The sequence below is a fragment of the Accipiter gentilis genome, chromosome Z (assembly GCF_929443795.1).
Source record: "Accipiter gentilis chromosome Z, bAccGen1.1, whole genome shotgun sequence".
Lineage (NCBI taxonomy): Eukaryota > Metazoa > Chordata > Aves > Accipitriformes > Accipitridae > Astur > Astur gentilis.
The window spans coordinates 57404888-57424726 of NC_064919.1; the positions used below are offsets into that span (position 1 = coordinate 57404888).

At 54.5% G+C, this 19839-nt stretch overlaps 1 protein-coding gene across 1 annotated transcript; it reads left to right on the forward strand.

Moving 5' to 3' along the window:
• The first annotated feature begins 251 nt into the window (after positions 1–251).
• Positions 252–17771, forward strand: LOC126036225 (uncharacterized). Its single transcript, XM_049795754.1, has 14 exons — positions 252–461; positions 5110–5267; positions 11648–11791; positions 12926–13257; positions 13481–13562; positions 13773–13843; positions 14238–14299; positions 14508–14548; positions 14815–14911; positions 15118–15187; positions 15745–15845; positions 16441–16608; positions 16972–17061; positions 17588–17771. Exons 1-14 carry the CDS (start codon positions 252–254, stop codon positions 17741–17743), a joined length of 1782 nt encoding a protein of 593 aa, XP_049651711.1. The 3' UTR covers positions 17744–17771.
• The last annotated feature ends 2068 nt before the right edge of the window (positions 17772–19839 follow it).

Here is a 19839-nt window from a genome sequence, read left to right on the forward strand (position 1 = left end):
GGGACAAGGTCTAGTGGTGGCCCACGTGGGGTGCTGCCATGCCTGGGACCCGCCAGGGGTGTCTGAGGTGTGTGAGGAGGCCAGAGCAGGCTGACCACCGGGGAGGGGGGCGGATGCTGGCTCAGCTCCCCTGTGCCCACCTGCACTCCCAGGCACAGCCCTCCGCCCTGCCAGAGACCTGGCACCCCAGACACGAGGGCCTGGGCCACAGCTTCCTTGTGCGAAGGCCCACGTGTGCGAGGGCCCGTGCGATGGGCGATGGGCGATGGGCCGGGGGTGGGCACTGTGGCAGCGTAGACGCCTGCGAACGGGGCATCAGTGTTTTGCGGCACCAGGATCAGCCGGGCGAGACGGGAGAGGGGGCAGAGCCCGCTGTGGTGCCCTGTGGACCCATGTATAGGTGTGTGGTGGACCACCAGCTCCAGATCTGCCCATCGCTTGGGATGCGCGGCCCAGCTGAAGTGGGGCTTCTCCGAGGCACCGTGCAGGGGGACGGAAGGAGAGGTTTCTCTCCCGGCCTGTGGAGCCTGGCGCTGGTGCTCACCACAGCAGGGAGGGGAAATGGGGAGTGGTGCTGCGGCCCCTAGCACTACCTAACTGTCTGTTGGTGACGTCAGGTACAGCTGGTGCCTACCAGACGGCTACCCGGACCATTCCCGTCTGGGCAGCTCTGCCAATACCTCTCCGTGGGGCCACTTTGGTGCTACGAGGTGCTCATGTTGTGCGAGGGGCTGCCCTTTCGTGCTGAGCACCGGCTAATGCCCCCCCTGGCAGCCCATAGCCAAACCAGCAGCAGTTTGGTAGAGGCTCCAAAGCAGGCAAAGGCCTGAGCCATAGCCAGGCCAAGAACTCCTCTAGGAAACCCACGAGGGAGGAGAGTGATGCAGTAAAAGTTGAGAGTACAAGGAGTCTCGTGCATACCTCTCCCATTGTAGGCAATGTGATTACAAGCCAACCGCTTCATCCCTTAAGTATGGGATTGTCTACGTGAGCCTTCTCTGAGCTCTCCCTGCTAGGCAGCGTGGCTGCACGCTGCTGGTCTCCAGCAATGAGATCTTTTGGCAACAACAGATCGTTGGATGAGCCCAATTTGAATTCTCCCTGGATGGCAACATGGCAGGCAGCCCTCCCCTTGAGCGGGGATGCCCCTCAGTATTAAGAGATATTAGTTGTTTCACTTAAGTTAGGAATTTTTGAGTAGGATGAACCACTTAAAGTCATAATGTTGAGTGATTTAGCATGCTGTTTGCTTAGCTTTACTTACTTTGCATGAGTAGCTACATTTGCTGAAGCTTTAGGCCGCAAGCTGTTAACTTGCACTGGGCTTTACTGAACGTGTACCGACCTAGTCAAAACAGGGGCCTCCAGAGGTGGCGTAAATCGGAAGGTAAGGAGGCTTGAAGGCTACAACTCTCAACAGCACCTGCAACTCGACAAGATAACGGAGGGCCTGTCTGGAGACAGAGAAGGAATCCGACAAGGAAGGAACCAGGAGGTGTCAGGCCAGAACCACAGCTGCACGGAAGGGCATGTGGGAGACGTGCAAAGAGAGCGTGAAGAATGCGTGAGGGGCAGATGAATAGTGTGCACGGGTGTAACTGCCCAGCGGTTTGTTTGCTCGGGTTGGTCCCTCCCCGGAGGCACCCCGCTGGAGCTGACCCTGCTGCTGTACCACTCTATTAAATCAGCTATGTGTAGAAGACGATGCCCGAGAGCCTGTTTCGGGAAACCAAGGGCTTGAACTTTGGAGCGAACTAGCACCGGATGCCTGCACCGATCGGGAAGTGATTAATAGCATGCTCAGCTTTGAAATCCTAACTAAGGGATATAAAGGATTGATTCTGCACAGGTAATTCCCCTGGCCATAAACTCTTGAGCAAGTCTGGGACTAAGCGTGGACCCAGCCTCTGCTGGAGAGGAGAGTTTCTGAACTCTGAGTAGTAGTTTCGAAAGCAAGGGGGTCCCTTCTGAACCTCGCGACTCAACGGGAGGGTCTCCCTTACCTTCCTGCACATCCGATGTCTGTGCAAATCATCCTAAACCGATTCTAACTCAATTTTCCTTTGTCTGTTTCTCCCGTGTACAACGTAAAAGCGCGAACCTTGCCACTGAACTCTGTTAAGTTGCACTTTTAGGGATTCTTTATGGATCCTAAATCGCTCCTCCGGGACACCTGTGCTTGGGCACCTCTGCTCTCCTTCCGCCCGGCCCTCCTCATTTGCCTTGGAGTGTCATGTGGGAATAGGCAAGTTCAGGGGCACAGTTACAAGCTACTTCACAGGACAGGGTGGGGGAGGTTGGTGGGCTGCTGCCCCACGGCTCCCCTGCCATTGTCCTCTGTTGGCAGGGAAGTGGGACCGCATTGGTGCAGGCATCATTTCCCAGGGAAGCGTCTGTCAGAAACGCTTGGAAGAAAAGCATCTGCTCAACCGTCTGCAAGAGGACAGCTGCAAGCTTAGAATCGTACAGTGACTGAGGTTGGAAGGGACCGCTGCAGGCCCTCCGGTCCAAGGCCCCTGCTGCAGCAGGGCCACCCAGAGCCGGTTGCCCTGCACGGTGTCCAGATGGCTTGTGAATATCTCCAAGGTAGGAGACTCCACAGCCTCTCTGGGCAACCCGTGCCAGGGCTCAGTCTCCCTTGGGGTAGAAAGGTGTTGCCTGATGTCGAGGGGGCACCCCCTGTGTTTTGGTCCGTGCCCATTGCCTCTGGTGCTGTCGCTGGGCGCCACTGAGAAGAGCCTAGCTCCGTCTTCAGTGAACCCCCGTGATAGCACATGTCCAGCCATTCATAAGCAGATTAAAAGATGCTGCTAGGAAATATACTAATATGGATCCTGAGTCTGAAGAAGGAAAAGCTCAGTTGGCTCCTTTATTTATAGGACAATCCTCTGATGATATCAGAAGGAAGTTACAAAAATTACAAGGAGCAGATTCTCGAGATGGGGGAAAATTATTAGAAGTTGCTTGGGTGGCATATAGAAATAGAGATGAATTACAGAGTAAAATGAATGCAAGGCTAGAAGCTGCTCTGGAAGTAGGAGCTGGCATAGGATGAGGCAGAGGAGTTATTCGCCGAGGAAGGGGACGTGGCCGAGGAGTGGGATGAGGGAGAGGAACTGGATTAGGGTCACCAGTGGGATTAAACCGGCCCCTGGGACCAAATCAGTGTGCATACTGTAAACAGGAAGGAGACTGGAAAGGGGAATGTCCCCTGAGACCTACAAGGTCACAAGCGATCCCAACTTCGACCACACAATCTCAGCAAGTTCCCCCTTTCTTGGGAAAGTTGAGAGCAAGTATCTGACGGGGACCAGAGGGGAGTCTCCCAGCAGAACCTCTGGTTACAGCTAACCTGGGAGAACAGAAAACTGAATTTTTAGTTGACACTGGAGCCACCTTTTCAGTTTTAAACACCTTGGAGGGAGAATTAAGTTCTGAGAAAATTAGCGTTGTTGGTGCGACGGGTGAACGAGAGACTAGACCCTTCCTTAAACATTTGACAATGAAATTAGGAAAGCAATGGGTCACTCATCACTTTCTGTATTTGCCAAATTCTCCTAAAGCCCTGTTAGGGAGAGTCCTACTTGAGAAACTGGAAGCAGAAATTAAATTTTAAAATGGTGAGATTAAAATTTTAATTCCAGAAACTGAACATATCGAAGCAGCGGCTTTGTTGTTACAGGAGATGGTTACGGAAAGCAGACGACCATACCAGTTGGAGTAAATAATGCTGTAATTCTAATCGTCTGGGCTGGGGAAGTGCCTAGTAAATCCAAAAGAGCAGAGCCTGTGAGAATTGGTTTAAAGCCAGGATCGAGTCTGGTAAGAATTAATACCCCCTAAAACTGGGAAGTCAGGAACGGTTAGTACCGATAATACAAAAATTTCTGAAGTACAAACTGTTAGTAGAATGTGAATCCAAATACAACACCCCAACCTTGCCTGTTAAAAAGGCTAATGGAAAAGATTACAGGTTAGTTCAAGACCTCAGAGCAATAAATCAAATAGTACAAGATATTCACTCGGCAGTAGCAAATCCTTGTGCTTTGTTAACAACCCTAACAGAGAAACGAGAATGGTTCACAGTGTTAGACTTAAAAGATGCCTTTTTCTGTATTCCCTTGGCTCCCAATAGTCAAGAGCTCTTTGCTTTTGAATGGGAAGATCCTGAGACTGGGAGAAAAACACAATATACATGGACAGTCTTGCCTCAAGGCTTTAAGAACAGCCCTACCGTTTTTGGAAATCAATAGGCACGAGAATTAGGGATTTGGAAGAAAGACAATAATCAAGGAATCTTGTTGCAATATGCGGATGGTCTGTTAATCGCAGCTGAGAGAGAAGAAGAATGCACAAAGTTAACTATTAGCCTTTTGATCTTCTTGGGAATCAGTGGATATCGAGTGTCAAAAGACAAAGCCCAAATAACCCAGAGAGAAGTAACTTATTTGGGTTTTGAAATTCTGAAAGGACAATTAGGAACTGAGAGAAAGGAGGCAATTTGTCATCTCCCTGAGCCTAAGACTCTAAAAGAATTTCGAGCATTTCTGGGAATGGTTAGGTGGTGTCGCCTGTGGATTACAAATTATGACTTGCTGGTCCCACCTTTATACGAGCAGCTCAAAACCTCAAACAATGAGTTTATAGATTGGACTGATGCCGGAAAAGCTGCTTTCAAAGAACTAAACCAGGCTCTAACGGAGGCACCAGCCCTAGGCCTGCCAGATCTCTCAAAGACATCTGAACTCTTCACTCATGAAAGAAAAGGTCTAGCTCTGGGCGGCCTGGCCCAATATCTGGGACCAAGTTGGCGAGCTGCGGCCTACTTCTCGAAGCAATTAGACAATGTGCGTCTGGGATGGCCTGGTTGTCTGAGAGCCGTCGCTGCAACTGTGCTATTGATCCAAGAAGCTCGTAAGTTCACCCTAGCACAAAGAATTACGGTGTACGTTCCCCACATGGTAATCACTGTGCTCGAACAGAAAGGGGGGCATGGGTTATCCCCTAGCAGAATGCTGAAATACCAAGTGGTGTTGCTGGAGCAAGATGATGTTTACTTAAAAACTACTACTGTCGTTAACCCTGCTGTGTTTTTAACAACTGATCAAGTTGAAGGAGACCTGGAACGTGACTGCCCGCAGACAACTGAAGAAGTCTACTCCAGCCGACCGGATCTCTGAGATGCGCCCCTGGAAGAAACAGGTTGGGAACTATATACTGGCAAAAGCAGTTTCATCTGTGAAGGAAAACGTTCATCAGGACATGCGGTAACCACTACGGAGAAGGTAACTGAATCACGAGCTTTGCCTTCGAATGTATCTGCCTAAAAGGCTGAATTGATAGCTCTTACTCGAGCACTGGAACAAAGTCAAGGAAAGCGAGTCAACATTTGGGCAGACTCAAAGTATGCTTCTGGAGTAGTACATGTGCATGGAGCAATATGGAAAGAAAGAGGACTGTTCTCTGCACAAGGAACCACCATTCAGCATGCGGAACAAATACTGGAATTGTTAGAAGCCATTCAAAAGCCAACAGCAGTCGCGATAATGCGCTGTAAAGCACATCAGTCAGGTAGGACTGTCCCTGAAACAGGTAACCGATTGGCTGATGGAGCTGCTAAAGAGGCTGCAGAAAAAGGCATCCTAGCGCTAGCTCCAGAGAGAAGTGTAGCTTTACTGAAGGACGCTCCAAATTATAATGAAAAAGATGAAGAATTAATTCTTACATTGCAGGCTAGTAAAAATGAAACAGGATGGGCTATAACACCAACAGGTCAAATAATAGTCCCACCCGCAATAATGAGAGAAATTGCCTGGGCTGAACATAAGAAAGTACCCTGGGGAACAGAAAACCTTGTTAAGCATTTACCAAAATGCGTTTTGAGTAGAGAAATGACAAAGATTATTCGAACCGTTACAACTGAATGGGAAATCTGTGTGCGCAATAATCCCCAAGCCAGTAATAAGATTACTTTTGGCATTACGAAACAAGGAAATTCTCCAGGAGAATACTGGCAAATTGACTTTACAGAATTGCCCCGAAAAGAAGGATATCCATATATCCTAGTTGTAGCTGATACTTTCACTGGGTGGCCCGAGGCTTTCCCTTGTCGCACCAACAAAGCAAGAGAAGTAGTTAAAGTCTTGCTCAAGGAGATGATACCAAGATTTGGGGTCCCTGTAGGAATGTCATCTGACAATGGCCCTCATTTTATAGCAAAGCTTGTAAGACAGTTGAGCAAAGTATTGTCTATAGATTGGGACTATCACACCCCATATAGGCCACAAGCAAGTGGGAAAGTAGAAAGAATGAACTACCCTCTCAAGCAACAGCTGAGTAAAATTTGTCAGGAAACGTCGCTTACATGGGTTAAAGCATTACCCATGGCTCTATTAAGAATCAGAGTACAGCCAAAAGGGAAAGGAAATTTCAGTCCTTATGAAAAGTTACATGGAAGACCATATCAAGGGTCCGATGTTCCAAATACCTTGAGCGCTTCTGGAGATATGCCTTTAAAGGGTGTTATGACTTCTTTAGGAAGCTCTTTACAAGAGCTTTGTCAGCATGTCTCCACAGCTGGAGCCTTAGAATTGGACGCAGCAGCACATCCCTTCCAACGAGGAGATTGGGTATATGTAAAATCGTGGACTTCAGAACCACTAGCTGAGAAGCGGAAAGGACCGTATCAAGTCATTTTAACAACATATACAGCAGTAAAGGTCTGGGGGAAAGGACGTTGGCTTCACTGTACAGGAATAAAGCAAGCACCAACAGGGAATTGGAAGTCTAAAGAAACCGGTCCTGTGAAATTGGAAATCTATAAATAAGTTCCATGCTATGTACTTGGGAGAACCATTGTGTAAAACTTATAAGATTGGGGTTGTTACTCGGGATATTGTCAGGGCAGAAATCCTTTTGTGTGTTACAGGTTTTAAATATTTTCTTTTAAGTTGTTGTTCTAAACATAAGATAAATAAGAGTAGATGTAAAAGTACAAAGGCAGAATCACAGGTTGACAGGATGAAAGAATCTGTAGTATAAGATAAACAAAATGAAGCATTTATTGTTTGAATTACTAACCCTGATACTAGTCGTCCCTGTGATTTTGATAAAAGATAACCTAGTTTCACAATTGATTCAAGGTTTTGCGAAGGTACGAAATTTAACCTCAGTAACAGCCTGCCTTCCGATTCCAAAGTCAGCTGAATATCCAATTCCATGGGGAATGTTGACATTGACTCTAACCAAAACTTGGGAAGAGATGTGGGAGAATGAGAATCAGTTTAGCAGATTAAATTGGATGGATTTGGGTGGCAGTTACTCTTTAAACTTTGAAAGAAGGAGTTACAGCATTTTGAATTGTAACATTACCAAACCATCCACCTCACGGGCAAAAGAATTAATTTATCGTCCTTCAGGAGAAACTTGTACAAACACCCTTTGGGGCTGCCAATTGCCAAAACCAAGGAGACAAGTGCAGAGAGGAACTTGGGATCACACTCAAAATAGAGCATGGTGTTTGGAATTTACCGGAGTTACAGGGCCCTTGTTAGATCCACCCAGAGCCAGAACTATCTGTGGAAATGTAGACTGGACTAGACAAACAGAGAAAATCACACATCCTACATGGAACTGTACGAGAGTTTACACTTGTAACTCCTCTGACCCAGAAGTTCAAAGACTTTATCCCCTAGCTAAAGCTCTAAGATGGGGATGTGCTTGTAGAAATTATAGTAATGTTTTAAGTGATACTTGGTCCCCTCTTAATAACGGAAGGAAAATTTGGCCTGGAATTGACTGTATTAAAGGACGGGTGGGAAGTTTAGGATTAACTGTCTGGGTGAGTAGTGATGGTACATGGTCCACGCACCTTCGCATGAAGGACAAGAGCAAACAATGGACTTTAGGCTTATTAACTTGATGCCCTCTCTGGAAGAAATCCCCCTTGCGGCCTCGATAGTGGAATCGGGTAAAACGAGAAGATGATTCCTGGCAATCACCAAGCCCTGGAGCCAAAATAGGATGGGTATTGGAATCTCTATTCTTACCACAGTTAGCAGCTCTTCAAAATAAAATGACTCTCCGCAATGTTCCACTCCAAGTAGAAACATTAGCTAATGCGACTCAAAGTGGGCTAAATGAACTCAGTGCACAAGTACACGCTACTAGTAAAACGGCACTGCAAAATCAGTTAGCTTTAGGCCTACTACTACTAAAAGAACATGGAGTATGTGGGCACATGGGTTTTTCAAACGGTTCGTGTTGTATCCACATACCAAATGTGACAGCTGATTTAAACCATCAGGCAGAATAAGACGTGTTGCTCAAAGTAGTAGAGAATTGAGATCAAACGTAGCAAGTTTTTGGCTAAACAAAATATTTCAGAACTTTGGATTTTCTCCGACTGGATGGTTAGCTGGGCTTTTGCCAAATGTAATTGTGATTGTTACCATCTTTGTTATAATCTTTGTCGCTTTTAGCTGTCTTAAACGAGCTGTGGCACGATCTGTATTCAGGTGAGACTACCGAAAGAATTAGTGGCCTCAAACAGAAAGGGGGGAACTGATAGCCTATGTCCATATATTTGGTGTGGTTTGTTCAAATGTTTATGGTTTTCATATTCTGTACCTTCTGTGAAAACTGGTTTGCTGCTAGATAACTAACTGTATGAGTGAGATTTGATAAACGATCACATATGAACGTTACGGTTGAAACAATATGTGATAAATGAATTTAGTCTCAAACAGGATTCCAATCAAAGTTTACAATTTATTAAATGAATAAAGGCAAGCAAACAGCGCTGGGTGCACCAGGAGCCTCTGCTCTACGAAGACGTGCGCTGTGAAAAACAACCCAGCTTCTTTTATAGTCTAACATTAGTTACATATTCATACTAGGCGTGTCCTTCCAAAAGACTCTCCACCTCCTGGTTGTGCAGGTCCAGTAGTTCTCCTAGAAACTTCTCGAACTCTCCTCATTGGCTGAGGGGTCTTCCATGCAATGTATCTCCGACCAAGCTCCCCACTGCTCGGGCCTGACAGCAGACATCCTGCATAACACCAGCTGCCATCACCAGAACCCTAACAAGTTCACAACAGACACCTCCCCCTCAACAAACTGCCCATACACTGCCATTTCAATACACCCTCTGTTTATACACACCTGCTATTTATACATACTAAAGATCACCCCGCTCATAACCTCGCCCCATACTACGATAAATGCCTCAGTTCTCCCCTAGGATCTCTTGTTTAACACTGTGCAGTTAACAACAAAACCGGTTTTGGGCTGGCAAAAAAGAACTGTATACATACCATCTGTCACCTCCCGGCCTGTAGTTATAGGAGGACCGACAAAATAGTTAAAGACTACATATACGGTGAGGGTCACATTTTATTATGCAGCCCTAGCATTGTTTATATTGACACGAATCAGATGAACACATTTCACAAATAGACAAAGGGTAGCCGGGGAGATAATTACAAAAGCGTAGTCAAGTGATTAACTAGTAATTATTCACAAGTTTTGCCGTTCTTTGCTCTTATGACTAGCTGTTCCTGTACGCTAGATGAGAAAAACGTTGCAACTGACCACATGTGATTGAAACTGCGTTAAGCTTCAAGATCAAAGAACAAGGACAAGAATAAGGACTTCAAGAACAGCCAACAAGAACTTCAGATGGGTCGGTGGTCATAAAAGCAGCCCGTCGACTCAAAAGGATCCTTCATTGCGCATGATCGGATGTAGGCAGTACTATGACAATCAGGTAGGATCATTTTTATGTGTATGTATACTAATCTGATTAATATGCAATTAGTTATTCTCTGTAACCTGTTTGTGCTAAAGCTGTGGTATTTGGCACGCTAGGTGGAACTATCCCCCGCGCATCCAGCGCTGCAATAAAGAATGCCTGCCTTCTAAAACTCCCAAACGAGTCTTAGAAGGGTTCTTCGACCGGCTTTTCGGCATCACCCCCTTCGGGTATATATGCGGATGATGTCCCCCCTGTGCCTTCTCCTCCCTAGGCTGAACCGTCCCAGCTCTCTCAGCCTTTCCTCATAGGAGAGATGCTCCAGTGCCTCCACCGTCTTACTAGCCCTTCACTGGCGTATGTCCACGTCTCTCTTGTACTGGGGAGCCCCAAACTGGACACAGCACCCCAGGCGTGGCCTCACCAGTGCCGAGGAGAGGGCAAGGATCACCTCCCTTGACCTGCTGGCAGCGCTCCTCTTGTCGCAGTGCAGGATACCATTTGCTGCCTCTGCCACAAGGGCACATTGCTGGTTCACGTTCAACTTGGGGTCGAACGCGAATGTGAACACGGGCACGTACTGGTGCATGGGGTTGTGCCCCTCTCAGGCGCAGGGCTTTGCCCTGCCTTCCCTGATGACCTTCACGAGGCTTCTGTCAGCCCATTTCTCCTGCCTGTTGTGGTCCCTCTGGAGGGCAGCACGACCTCTGGCGCATCAGCTCTGTGTCATCGGCAAACGTGCCGAGGGCACGCTCTGCCCCATCATCCAGCTCATTAATGAGGACGTTAAACAGGAGCGGAGCGGACCCACTACTGACCCCTGGGGTATGTCTCGCCCCAGGAGGGCATAGGATGTGCTCAGATGCCTCCTGCAACGGGTCCGTTGGAGGTGGCTGGGACTGGCCACGTCTGGCACGGGGCAGCCCTGGCCCCTGCCCACAGAGCCTCCCCCGGTACTCCTGCCACTGGCAACGCCTGGACAGGGACCCCCGATACACCAGTACACAGGGGCAGGGGTGTCTGGAGCGGCACAGGTGCCTGGGCAAGGACAGGCAGCAAGACTAGGCAGGGGGTTCACGGCCCGTGGAGGAGCTGTGGCGGGGCCATCTGCCAAGAGGCTTGCCAAGGCCTGTCTTCTGGCCGGGGCCTCCGTGTCGGGGGCTTGCGCCTGCCTCTGCTCGCCCTGGGGGGAGACAGCGTCCAGCAGGACTCTTGCCCGCTTCCTCCTATAGCTGCTCGCTCTCGTCACAACCCGGCGAGGGCCTGCCAGCTGGCTCACCCCCGAGGAGCCGCTGGGGTCTGTGGGCCACCCCAGAAGGAGCCCTTGCAGTGTCGTGGGTGCTCATGCGCCTCGTTGAGGACGGGGCGCGCAGCAGTCCCTTGGCACATGCCTGGGGCCACGTTGGTGGCCGGAGTTCCCCATGACAAGGTGGAGCCGGTGGGGTGGAGCAAGCCAAAGCCCCACGCACCCCCATGCAGCCCCAGCCCGGTGTTACCCAGAGCCGGCACCCCCTCCTTGCCCCGTGGGGACCCCTCAGCTGGCAAGGTTGGCCCTGCCCAGGCAGGAGGAAGGTCGGGGGCCCTGCTCAGGATCCTCCCTAACCCTGTGCTGCCATGCCAGATGCCCGGTGCCCTCGGGGCAGCCTGCGCCCCCGTGCAGAGACCTTCCTGGTTGCCCCCGCAGGAGACTACAGAACACACAGCACACACCCTCCTTTCTCTAAAGGGGCTGAGGTGGGTTGACCCCAGCAGACCGATGCCCAGCCAGTCCCCAGGCAATGGCTACTTTGGAAAGGGCAAAGGCCCGGGCTTTATTGCGGAGCGTGGTGTTGCATGGCCTGTGGAGTAGCCCTGTGGTCAGTTGGGGTCGGCTGTCCCTGCTGCGTCCCCTCCCAGCCTCTCGCCCACCCGCACAGCCTACTCGCTCGGGGACACACAGAGAGAAGCAGAGGAAGCCTTGGCGCTGCGCAAGCGCTGTTCAGCGAAAGTGCTGGTGTGTTTTCAGGCCTGCCTAGTCACAACTGCAAAAGACAGCGCTAAGTGGGCATCGGGGTCTCTGCCTTCCCCTCCACCCCCCAGTAGCTCCCTCTGTGATGTCGCAGCCATGACCTCACACCGAGCGTGGCCAGGCCTCTGTGAAGTCAAGGCTGGCCACCTTGACCTCCGGCACTGTGGGCCAAACCTCCCGCCTGGAAGGAGCTTGCCGTGTCCTGGTGGCTGTGAGCCCGTGGCAGGCGTTCTCCTCCCGGCAATCGGTTTGGAGCTCTCGCCCAAGTGACCTCCCCTGGGCAGGCAACACTCCTGCGGTGGAAGGAGGACACACAGGCTTGCAGGGGAGCTTCCTTTCTCCCCAAGATGAGGAGGAGAAAGGCTCCTCCAAGAGCGCAAGGTGCTGCCCTGCCAAGGAGGGGAGCCGGCAGCAGCACAGACAGACGTGCAGCTGGGCCCACTCGGGTCCTCGAGAACAGGTACGAGGGTTTGTTCCTCCTGGGGACATCAGCTGGTGGGCAGGACCCCCAGAGCCTGAAGGGGGGCTGGCTGGGGGGACACGGTGGAGAAGCTGGCGAGCGCTGTGGGCAGCACAGCAGTCCCAGGTCTTGGAAAACCCGCCGTGAGCGGGAAGAGGCTCAGCTGAAAGCCCCTCTGGCCCCCTGGGCCAAACCCCACGGTCCTGCTGCTCAGGGTCCCAGCAGCAAACTTGGAAGTTCCTGCTGCCCTCCAGCACAAGCCTTTTCTGGGTGCCTGGAGCGGGACAGCTCAGCCCTCGCCCCGCCAGGCCTCCCTGGCAAAGCACTGCCGCAGCTGGAAACTCCTGGTGGGTCTCTGCTGAGCGAGAGAAGCCCTGGGGGGTGTTTCGGAGAGGGCTGTGGCCCTCGAGCTGCAGAGGCCCTGGGAAGCGGTGGGGGCTTTGGAGGAGGGCAGCCGCTCCCCGCTGCCCACAGAACGCCAGGTCTCTGAGACGCCTGCTCAGGGGCAGGCTGGTGCTCTGGGGGCCAGGGTGGAGTCAGGGTGAGAAGCGGCTGCGCCGTCCCGCTCTGCTGCTTCTCCTGCCCTATCTCACCACAGCAGGGACGTCTCCTGGGAGGCTTCCCAAAGCCTGTCTTCTGGCCAGGGCCTTGGCTGATGTGGCATGGAGATGGTGCAAAACAGGGCGCCGCCTTTGTCCTCCCATAGGTGCAGCCCCGCTCGGGAGGACCAGGGCACCAGCTGGAGGGGGCTAGCACACTGCATCTGCAGCGTGGGAGAAAACAAGCGTGAGTTCAGCGTTGCCTTTCACCCCATGTTTGCACCAAGCCTGCCTGGCTCAGCCGGGACCAATGGCCCCACAGAACCAGCATCATCCTGCCCTGAGGGAGGCCTGGGGCCACCTCTCCTATGTGACGACGAGGACGGAGCTGCCTACCACGTCCGCATCTTAGTGGGATACTGTAGTAACCGCGGCGTACCCCAACATGGTGGAGGCCAAGAGGCCAAAGCCTCGTCCACCCTCCCACCCCAGGCACACCGTCAGGGCCCTGCCTGCAAGGGGATCCTGCCTGGTCCCCTGAGCCCAGCTCCCAGGATGCAGCCAGCACCCCCGCCCTCCAGGGCAGAGCCCTGGCCGTGGCCCTGCCCCACAGGGAGGGAGCGCACAGCACCAGCGCCCACCGCGCCACAGGGGTCTGGCACACGCCCTGAAGGGCATCCTCGAGAAGGGTCCTCAGGCTTTCCTCCGGCTTTGTTGCCCAGGGTTCGTCTTCGGCATTGCTGACAGCCTGGCAGTGGCTGTGCTCTCCCTCCAGAGACGCCTCAGCACAGGCAATTCCACCCTGTGAGTACAACGTGTGTCTGGTGCGGACACGGAGGTGGGGGTGCCACTGGGTAAGGGTGAGCAGGGGGGAGGCTGGAGGTGCTCTCTGCCAGGATACCCCCTGGCTCTGGCTCCCCTGTAAATTGCTGCTCCTCAGCTTGTAGGAGAAAATCCCCCTGTGCAGGGCTCTGGCCTTAGGCACTGCCAATGCCAGGGCTTCCTCTTTTTCAGGAAAGAGGTCGTCACCCTGAAGAAGGAGAGGCTCTGCACCATCCTCTTCTTGATGACCCTGGCTGCTCTTGGTGAGTATTGGCACGCTGTCAGCGGAGGCACAGAGGCGCAGGCTGCCAGCTTCAGCATGAGGGAGAGGCGCTGGAGCCTCCCCAGCATTCCACCCTTGGAAGGCCGGAGGGTTGGCCTTTCCAGCCTCCCAGCCTCGCGGTCAGGAGATGCTGGCTGCACGCAGGGGAAACGGGGCGTAGCTGTGGGGCGCACCGCGTGCCCGGGAAGCAGGGCTGTGCAGAGCCCCGAGGCCCAAGGCCAGAGTCCTTGCTTGGGGCTGCAGCCTCTCTCTGTACCCCTTCCCCGTGTCCTCAGCCAGCCTCTTGCCACCCTGAGGTGGGAGGAGACCACATGACTACAGGGATTTTTAGAAACTCTAGTCAAGTAACTCTCTGTCGGTGATGTGAATTACAGCTGGTGCCTACTGCGGGACCTCACTGCTCGTGTGGATGCTGCAGGCAAAGAATGTGCCGCAGGTCAGTGGGACAGGAAAGTCCTGCAGAGGAGCGCTGCTGCTGGGGGTGGGTGGTGGTGGGTGGGTGGGTAAAACGCCCGGTCTGCCGGTTCCAGGCAGTGACGCACACACAGAAAGTGGCAGTGGCTGCTGCCGTGCCTTCCTAGAGCCACCAGCTCTGGAAAGCCCCGGCAGCTCAGGGAGTCAAGCAGAGAGCCTTTCTCTTTCAGGTGCTGCTGGGGCAGCCTGCTGCTGACCTGAGGTCCCTGCGGTAAGAGGCCTCTCCTCTCTCCTGACCTGCAGCACGTTTGGTGGGGTAGCAGCAGATGAGACAGTGCTATTTGCACTCATTTGCACAGCGCCCAGGGCTTGTGCCTTTTGCTCCTGCCTGGGCCTTTTGCTAAAGCTGGAAGGGGAGGGAAAGAAAAGGGGGCTCCAGCACCCCTGTCTCTGCTCCTCCTTGGAGCGTGGAGGCTTGGAGGCTCTGGGAGGGGCTGGGCAGCTCTCTGACAAGACCTGCTTTCACCGCGTCTGCAGGAGCATGCTCGCCGTGTGGGGGCAACAATCCCAAGAGGTGCAACAGCTGAGGGACGAGGTGGCACACCTGGCTGCAGAGATGGCTGCTGTGAAGAAGGTAATCCTGCGCTTTGGGAAAGAGGGCTGGCACGAGCAGGGCCCCGCACAAGGCCCTTCCTGGGCCAGTTGGTGGGCTTTTCCTGCTCAGCCCACACACCCGTCCCTTGCCCGGGGCTGCTGGTTGAACTTCTCCGCCGTAAAAAGCCCCTTCTCCTGGCCAGGTCTGACGTGGTCATTTCCCCTCTTCCTTTGCGTCTTTCCCAGGAAGCTCAGCAAATGAGAGAGGCAATGTCTGCAAGCACGCGGATGTCTGACTGGGCTCTGAAACGTGCAGGTACGGACAGGCCTCGGGCCCAGGCCGGCAGGCCTTGTTGCGCTGGGCTCGCGCTTGGCATTCCCGAAAGCAGGCTGCGTGGCAGAGGCTGCTCTCCGAGGCAGAGGGAGGTGGGACCAAATCCCGGGGCTCAAGAGCACGCCTGTGGCAGAGCGGCTCCCTTGGGCTCACCCCCATCCCGCCGTCAGACCCCTCGCTGGTGCCGCGGCCGTGCCCCTGCAGGCGTTTCTGCCCCCTCCCTCTTTGCTGAGCTTTCCTGGGGAGCAAAAGCGGATGGCTGGGTCATCCTCTGCTGTCCACGTGGTGGGGCCTCAGCTTGGGTCTGCAGCCCTTCCCGTGGGGGCTTGCTGTCTCCCAGCTCCCGCGGACCTTCTCTTTGTGCAGCTGCTGGGAGAGAGACGCCATCCCCGGGCACAGGGATGCCCTCCTTTCCTGGGGCACCTCCGAGGGTGCGCTGTGGCATGTGGGGCGGGCAGGCAGACTTAGAAGTCACTTGCTGCCCCCAGGTCCTCCGAGCCTGGGGCCTCTTGCAGTCAGCTGCTCTCTTCTCCCTTCAGGGGCTGCCATCGACCTGCAGAGATCGTCCAGCATCTCTGCATGGCTCTGCAAGGCGTTCTGGTTCCTGTGTTCTCCGCCCCTTGTGGATACCTTTGTGCAGGTAGAGTGGCAGAAACCGTCAGTGCTGCTTCTCTTGCCTCTTGTGAAGTTGGGGGCGAGCCCTGGGGTGTCTCCCCTCAGGCCAGTGGTATTGCGGAAGGCCCCAGAGCTGGTCCGGTGCCTGGCACCTGAGGTCTCCCACAGGGCTTAGCTCCCCAGAAAAAAGCAGTTGTCCTCAGACGTGGGTTGAGCTGAGCTGAGCTGAGCTGAGCTTCCTGCCCCCCATCCCTGGTCACGGCTGGCTGAAGGGGCTTCTCCTTCGCGACCCCATTTCCCTGCCATGGCTCTGACTGTCCCTTTCCCAATGGCGCAGTGGAGGGTGGGGGGAGGCTGCAGAGCTGCTGGCCAAGAAGAGAGGTTTCTTGAAAGCCCTGGCTGCGGTACAGGCTACCAGATGTCTCCCCCACTGGCTGGCTGCTTTCCCCTTTCCCGGGCCGGGAAGACATCCGGGCGCTTCTGCCCGCATCCCAACACGCCATTCATTTCTAGCACAAGCACAGCCCACAGATGCAGTCCTGACTGTGCTTCTGGCTGCAGGGGAGCGTGGCGGGCCCCCCCATACCCTTGTGTTCATTGCTTTGACCCTCTGCTTTCAGCCGGATGCTTCCCCGGGTTACTGCTGGCCTTTCCAAGGGTTTTGGAGTGAGGTGCTGATCCGGCTGCCCACTGAAATACGACCGCTGGCCATCATCATAGAGCACACCTCCAAGACAGCCTCTCCACCGGGGACTGTCAGCAGTGCCCCCCGAGATTTCACTGTCTACGTAAGTTTCTGCTGGGCGCTGGGGGCTGGGACCTGGCCGCAGGGAAGAGCTGTAGCGGGGATTTGCTGCTTTCTGTGCATCTGCTGAGATTCGTGTGCTCCCAAGCACCGCCGTAACCCGTGGGGAAGTTGCAAGGGACACGCGGACTGGCATCACCCCTCCTAAGTCTTGCTCAGCATGTTTTGGCCCAGCACCTCCGGCCCCCAAGCAGCACGCAAGGAGGAGACTCGGCCCCACTGCATCCTGCGCCAGATCGCGCTGGAGGTGCAGGAGCAGAGTGCAGATCACGGCCCCGGGTCTGGCATGAGCATTTCCTCGTGCTTGTGTCGAGCCTGACCTGCTCCCCTGTGCTTTATCTCCAAGGGACTGGATGAGGAAGGCAAGGAGGAAACTCTGCTGGGGACGTTCACCTACACCGTGCAGAAAGGGCCGACCCAGACCTTCCCTCTGCAGGTAGAGTGAATGTGTGTGGGCAAGGGGACAGGGCAGTAATGCCGGTTTGCCTGCAAGTTGCTTGCAGAAGGAGTGCGGACGGTCCCTGCCGGGGCAGGGGCCCGACCCTGGCCAGGAGAAACGTTGGTGGGATCGGGAGGGAGAGTGGCATCCGGCAGGGTGGCAAAAGCAGAACAGAGGCCGCGCTGGCCCCCAGACGCCTGGGTCCCCGGAGCTGCCTGGCTGCAGCCTCCGGGCAGGCGGTGGCAGGGAGGATGCCCAGCACCTTGCCCTGGCAGCAGGACTTGCCCCGGCACGGGCGGGCCTCAGGTTTCCACAGCTGCCCGCCACGCTCTCCGAGGCCGGGCGTTTGGGGGTCCTTTGCCACCTGGGTGGGAGAAGGGAAGGAGGGAGAAGCTGCCGCCTCAACCACGGCGGGAGCTGGTCCTGCAGCGGGGTTCGGGCTGGCGGAGGAAGACTCGCGGAGGCTGCTGTCACACTTTACACGCCAGGGGTCACGCTGCTTTTTGCTGTGGTTTCTTTGCAGAACGGGATCCCCAGAGCCTTTCGGGTTTTGAAGCTTGGCATACAGAGCAACTGGGGAAAACCGGGGTACATCTGCATTTACCGAGTGCAGGTGTGTGGGAAGATGGTGGGAACCAACGCCATCGGCGTGAAGCATGTGGAGACCTTCCCTCAGTAAGAAATAAAGAGGAAATTGGGGAAACAGAGCAGAGGGATGTGGCTGTTTGTTAGCCTGGTAGGCCTCTCAAAGTGGCCTGCTTCTGCCTTTCGCAGGCTGAGGCCTTCCTCAGGCTTCCCACTTTCTCTCCACCACGGGGGTGTTTCCGAAGCGAGCAAAAGGAGGCCCCGCTCCCACAGCCTTTCCTTGCCTAAGTTCCTTGGCGAAATCCTCTGGCTCAAGGGCCGCCCCCCCATCTTGCCCCAGGAAGGAGTCGTCGGAGCCCGGCAGTCTTTGGGCGTCACGATCCCCAACGCACGGGCCCGCTCCATTCAGGGGGCACCTTGGCTCTGGGGACAAGGTCTAGTGGTGGCCCACGTGGGGTGCTGCCATGCCTGGGACCCGCCAGGGGTGTCTGAGGTGTGTGAGGAGGCCAGAGCAGGCTGACCACCGGGGAGGGGGGCGGATGCTGGCTCAGCTCCCCTGTGCCCACCTGCACTCCCAGGCACAGCCCTCCGCCCTGCCAGAGACCTGGCACCCCAGACACGAGGGCCTGGGCCACAGCTTCCTTGTGCGAAGGCACACGTGTGCGAGGGCCCGTGCGATGGGCGATGGGCGATGGGCCGGGGGTGGGCACTGTGGCAGCGTAGACGCCTGCGAACGGGGCATCAGTGTTTTGCGGCACCAGGATCAGCCGGGCGAGACGGGAGAGGGGGCAGAGCCCGCTGTGGTGCCCTGTGGACCCATGTATAGGTGTGTGGTGGACCACCAGCTCCAGATCTGCCCATCGCTTGGGATGCGCGGCCCAGCTGAAGTGGGGCTTCTCCGAGGCACCGTGCAGGGGGACGGAAGGAGAGGTTTCTCTCCCGGCCTGTGGAGCCTGGCGCTGGTGCTCACCACAGCAGGGAGGGGAAATGGGGAGTGGTGCTGCGGCCCCTAGCACTACCTAACTGTCTGTTGGTGACGTCAGGTACAGCTGGTGCCTACCAGACGGCTACCCGGATCATTCCCGTCTGGGCAGCTCTGCCAATACCTCTCCGTGGGGCCACTTTGGTGCTACGAGGTGCTCATGTTGTGCGAGGGGCTGCCCTTTCGTGCTGAGCACCGGCTAATGCCCCCCCTGGCAGCCCATAGCCAAACCGGCAGCAGTTTGGTACAGGCTCCAAAGCAGGCAAAGGCCTGAGCCATAGCCAGGCCAAGAACTCCTCTAGGAAACCCACGAGGGAGGAGAGTGATGCAGTGAAAGTTGAGAGTACAAGGAGTCTCGTGCATACCTCTCCCATTGTAGGCCATGTGATTACAAGCCAACCGCTTCATCCCTTAAGTATGGGATTGTCTACGTGAGCCTTCTCTGAGCTCTCCCTGCTAGGCAGCGTGGCTGCACGCTGCTGATCTCCGGCAATGAGATCTTTTGGCAACAACAGATCGTTGGATGAGCCCAATTTGAATTCTCCCTGGATGGCAACATGGCAGGCAGCCCTCCCCTTGAGCGGGGATGCCCCTCAGTATTAAGAGATATTAGTTGTTTCACTTAAGTTAGGAATTTTTGAGTAGGATGAACCACTTAAAGTCATAATGTTGAGTGATTTAGCATGCTGTTTGCTTAGCTTTACTTACTTTGCATGAGTAGCTACATTTGCTGAAGCTTTAGGCCGCAAGCTGTTAACTTGCACTGGGCTTTACTGAACATGTACCGACCTAGTCAAAACAGGGGCCTCCAGCGGTGGCGTAAATCAGAAGGTAAGGAGGCTTGAAGGCTACAATGCTCAACAGCACCTGCAACTCGACAAGATAACGGAGGGCCTGTCTGGAGACAGAGAAGGAATCCGACAAGGAAGGAACCAGGAGGTGTCAGGCCAGAACCACAGCTGCACGGAAGGGCATGTGGGAGACGTGCAAAGAGAGCGTGAAGAATGCGTGAGGGGCAGATGAATAGTGTGCACGGGTGTAACTGCCCAGCGGTTTGTTTGCTCGGGTTGGTCCCTCCCCGGAGGCACCCCGCTGGAGCTGACCCTGCTGCTGTACCACTCTATTAAATCAGCTATGTGTAGAAGACGATGCCCGAGAGCCTGTTTCGGGAAACCAAGGGCTTGAACTTTGGAGCGAACTAGCACCGG

Coding starts and splice junctions, on each gene's coding strand:
- LOC126036225 (XM_049795754.1), top strand. CDS start 252: ATGGGCGATGGGCGATGGGCCGGGGGTGGGCACTGTGGCAGCGTAGAC. Junction 5,268..11,647: donor AACGTTCATCAGGACATGCG/GTAACCACTACG, acceptor GTCCCCTCCCAG/CCTCTCGCCCACCCGCACAG. Junction 15,846..16,440: donor TTGTGGATACCTTTGTGCAG/GTAGAGTGGCAG, acceptor CTCTGCTTTCAG/CCGGATGCTTCCCCGGGTTA.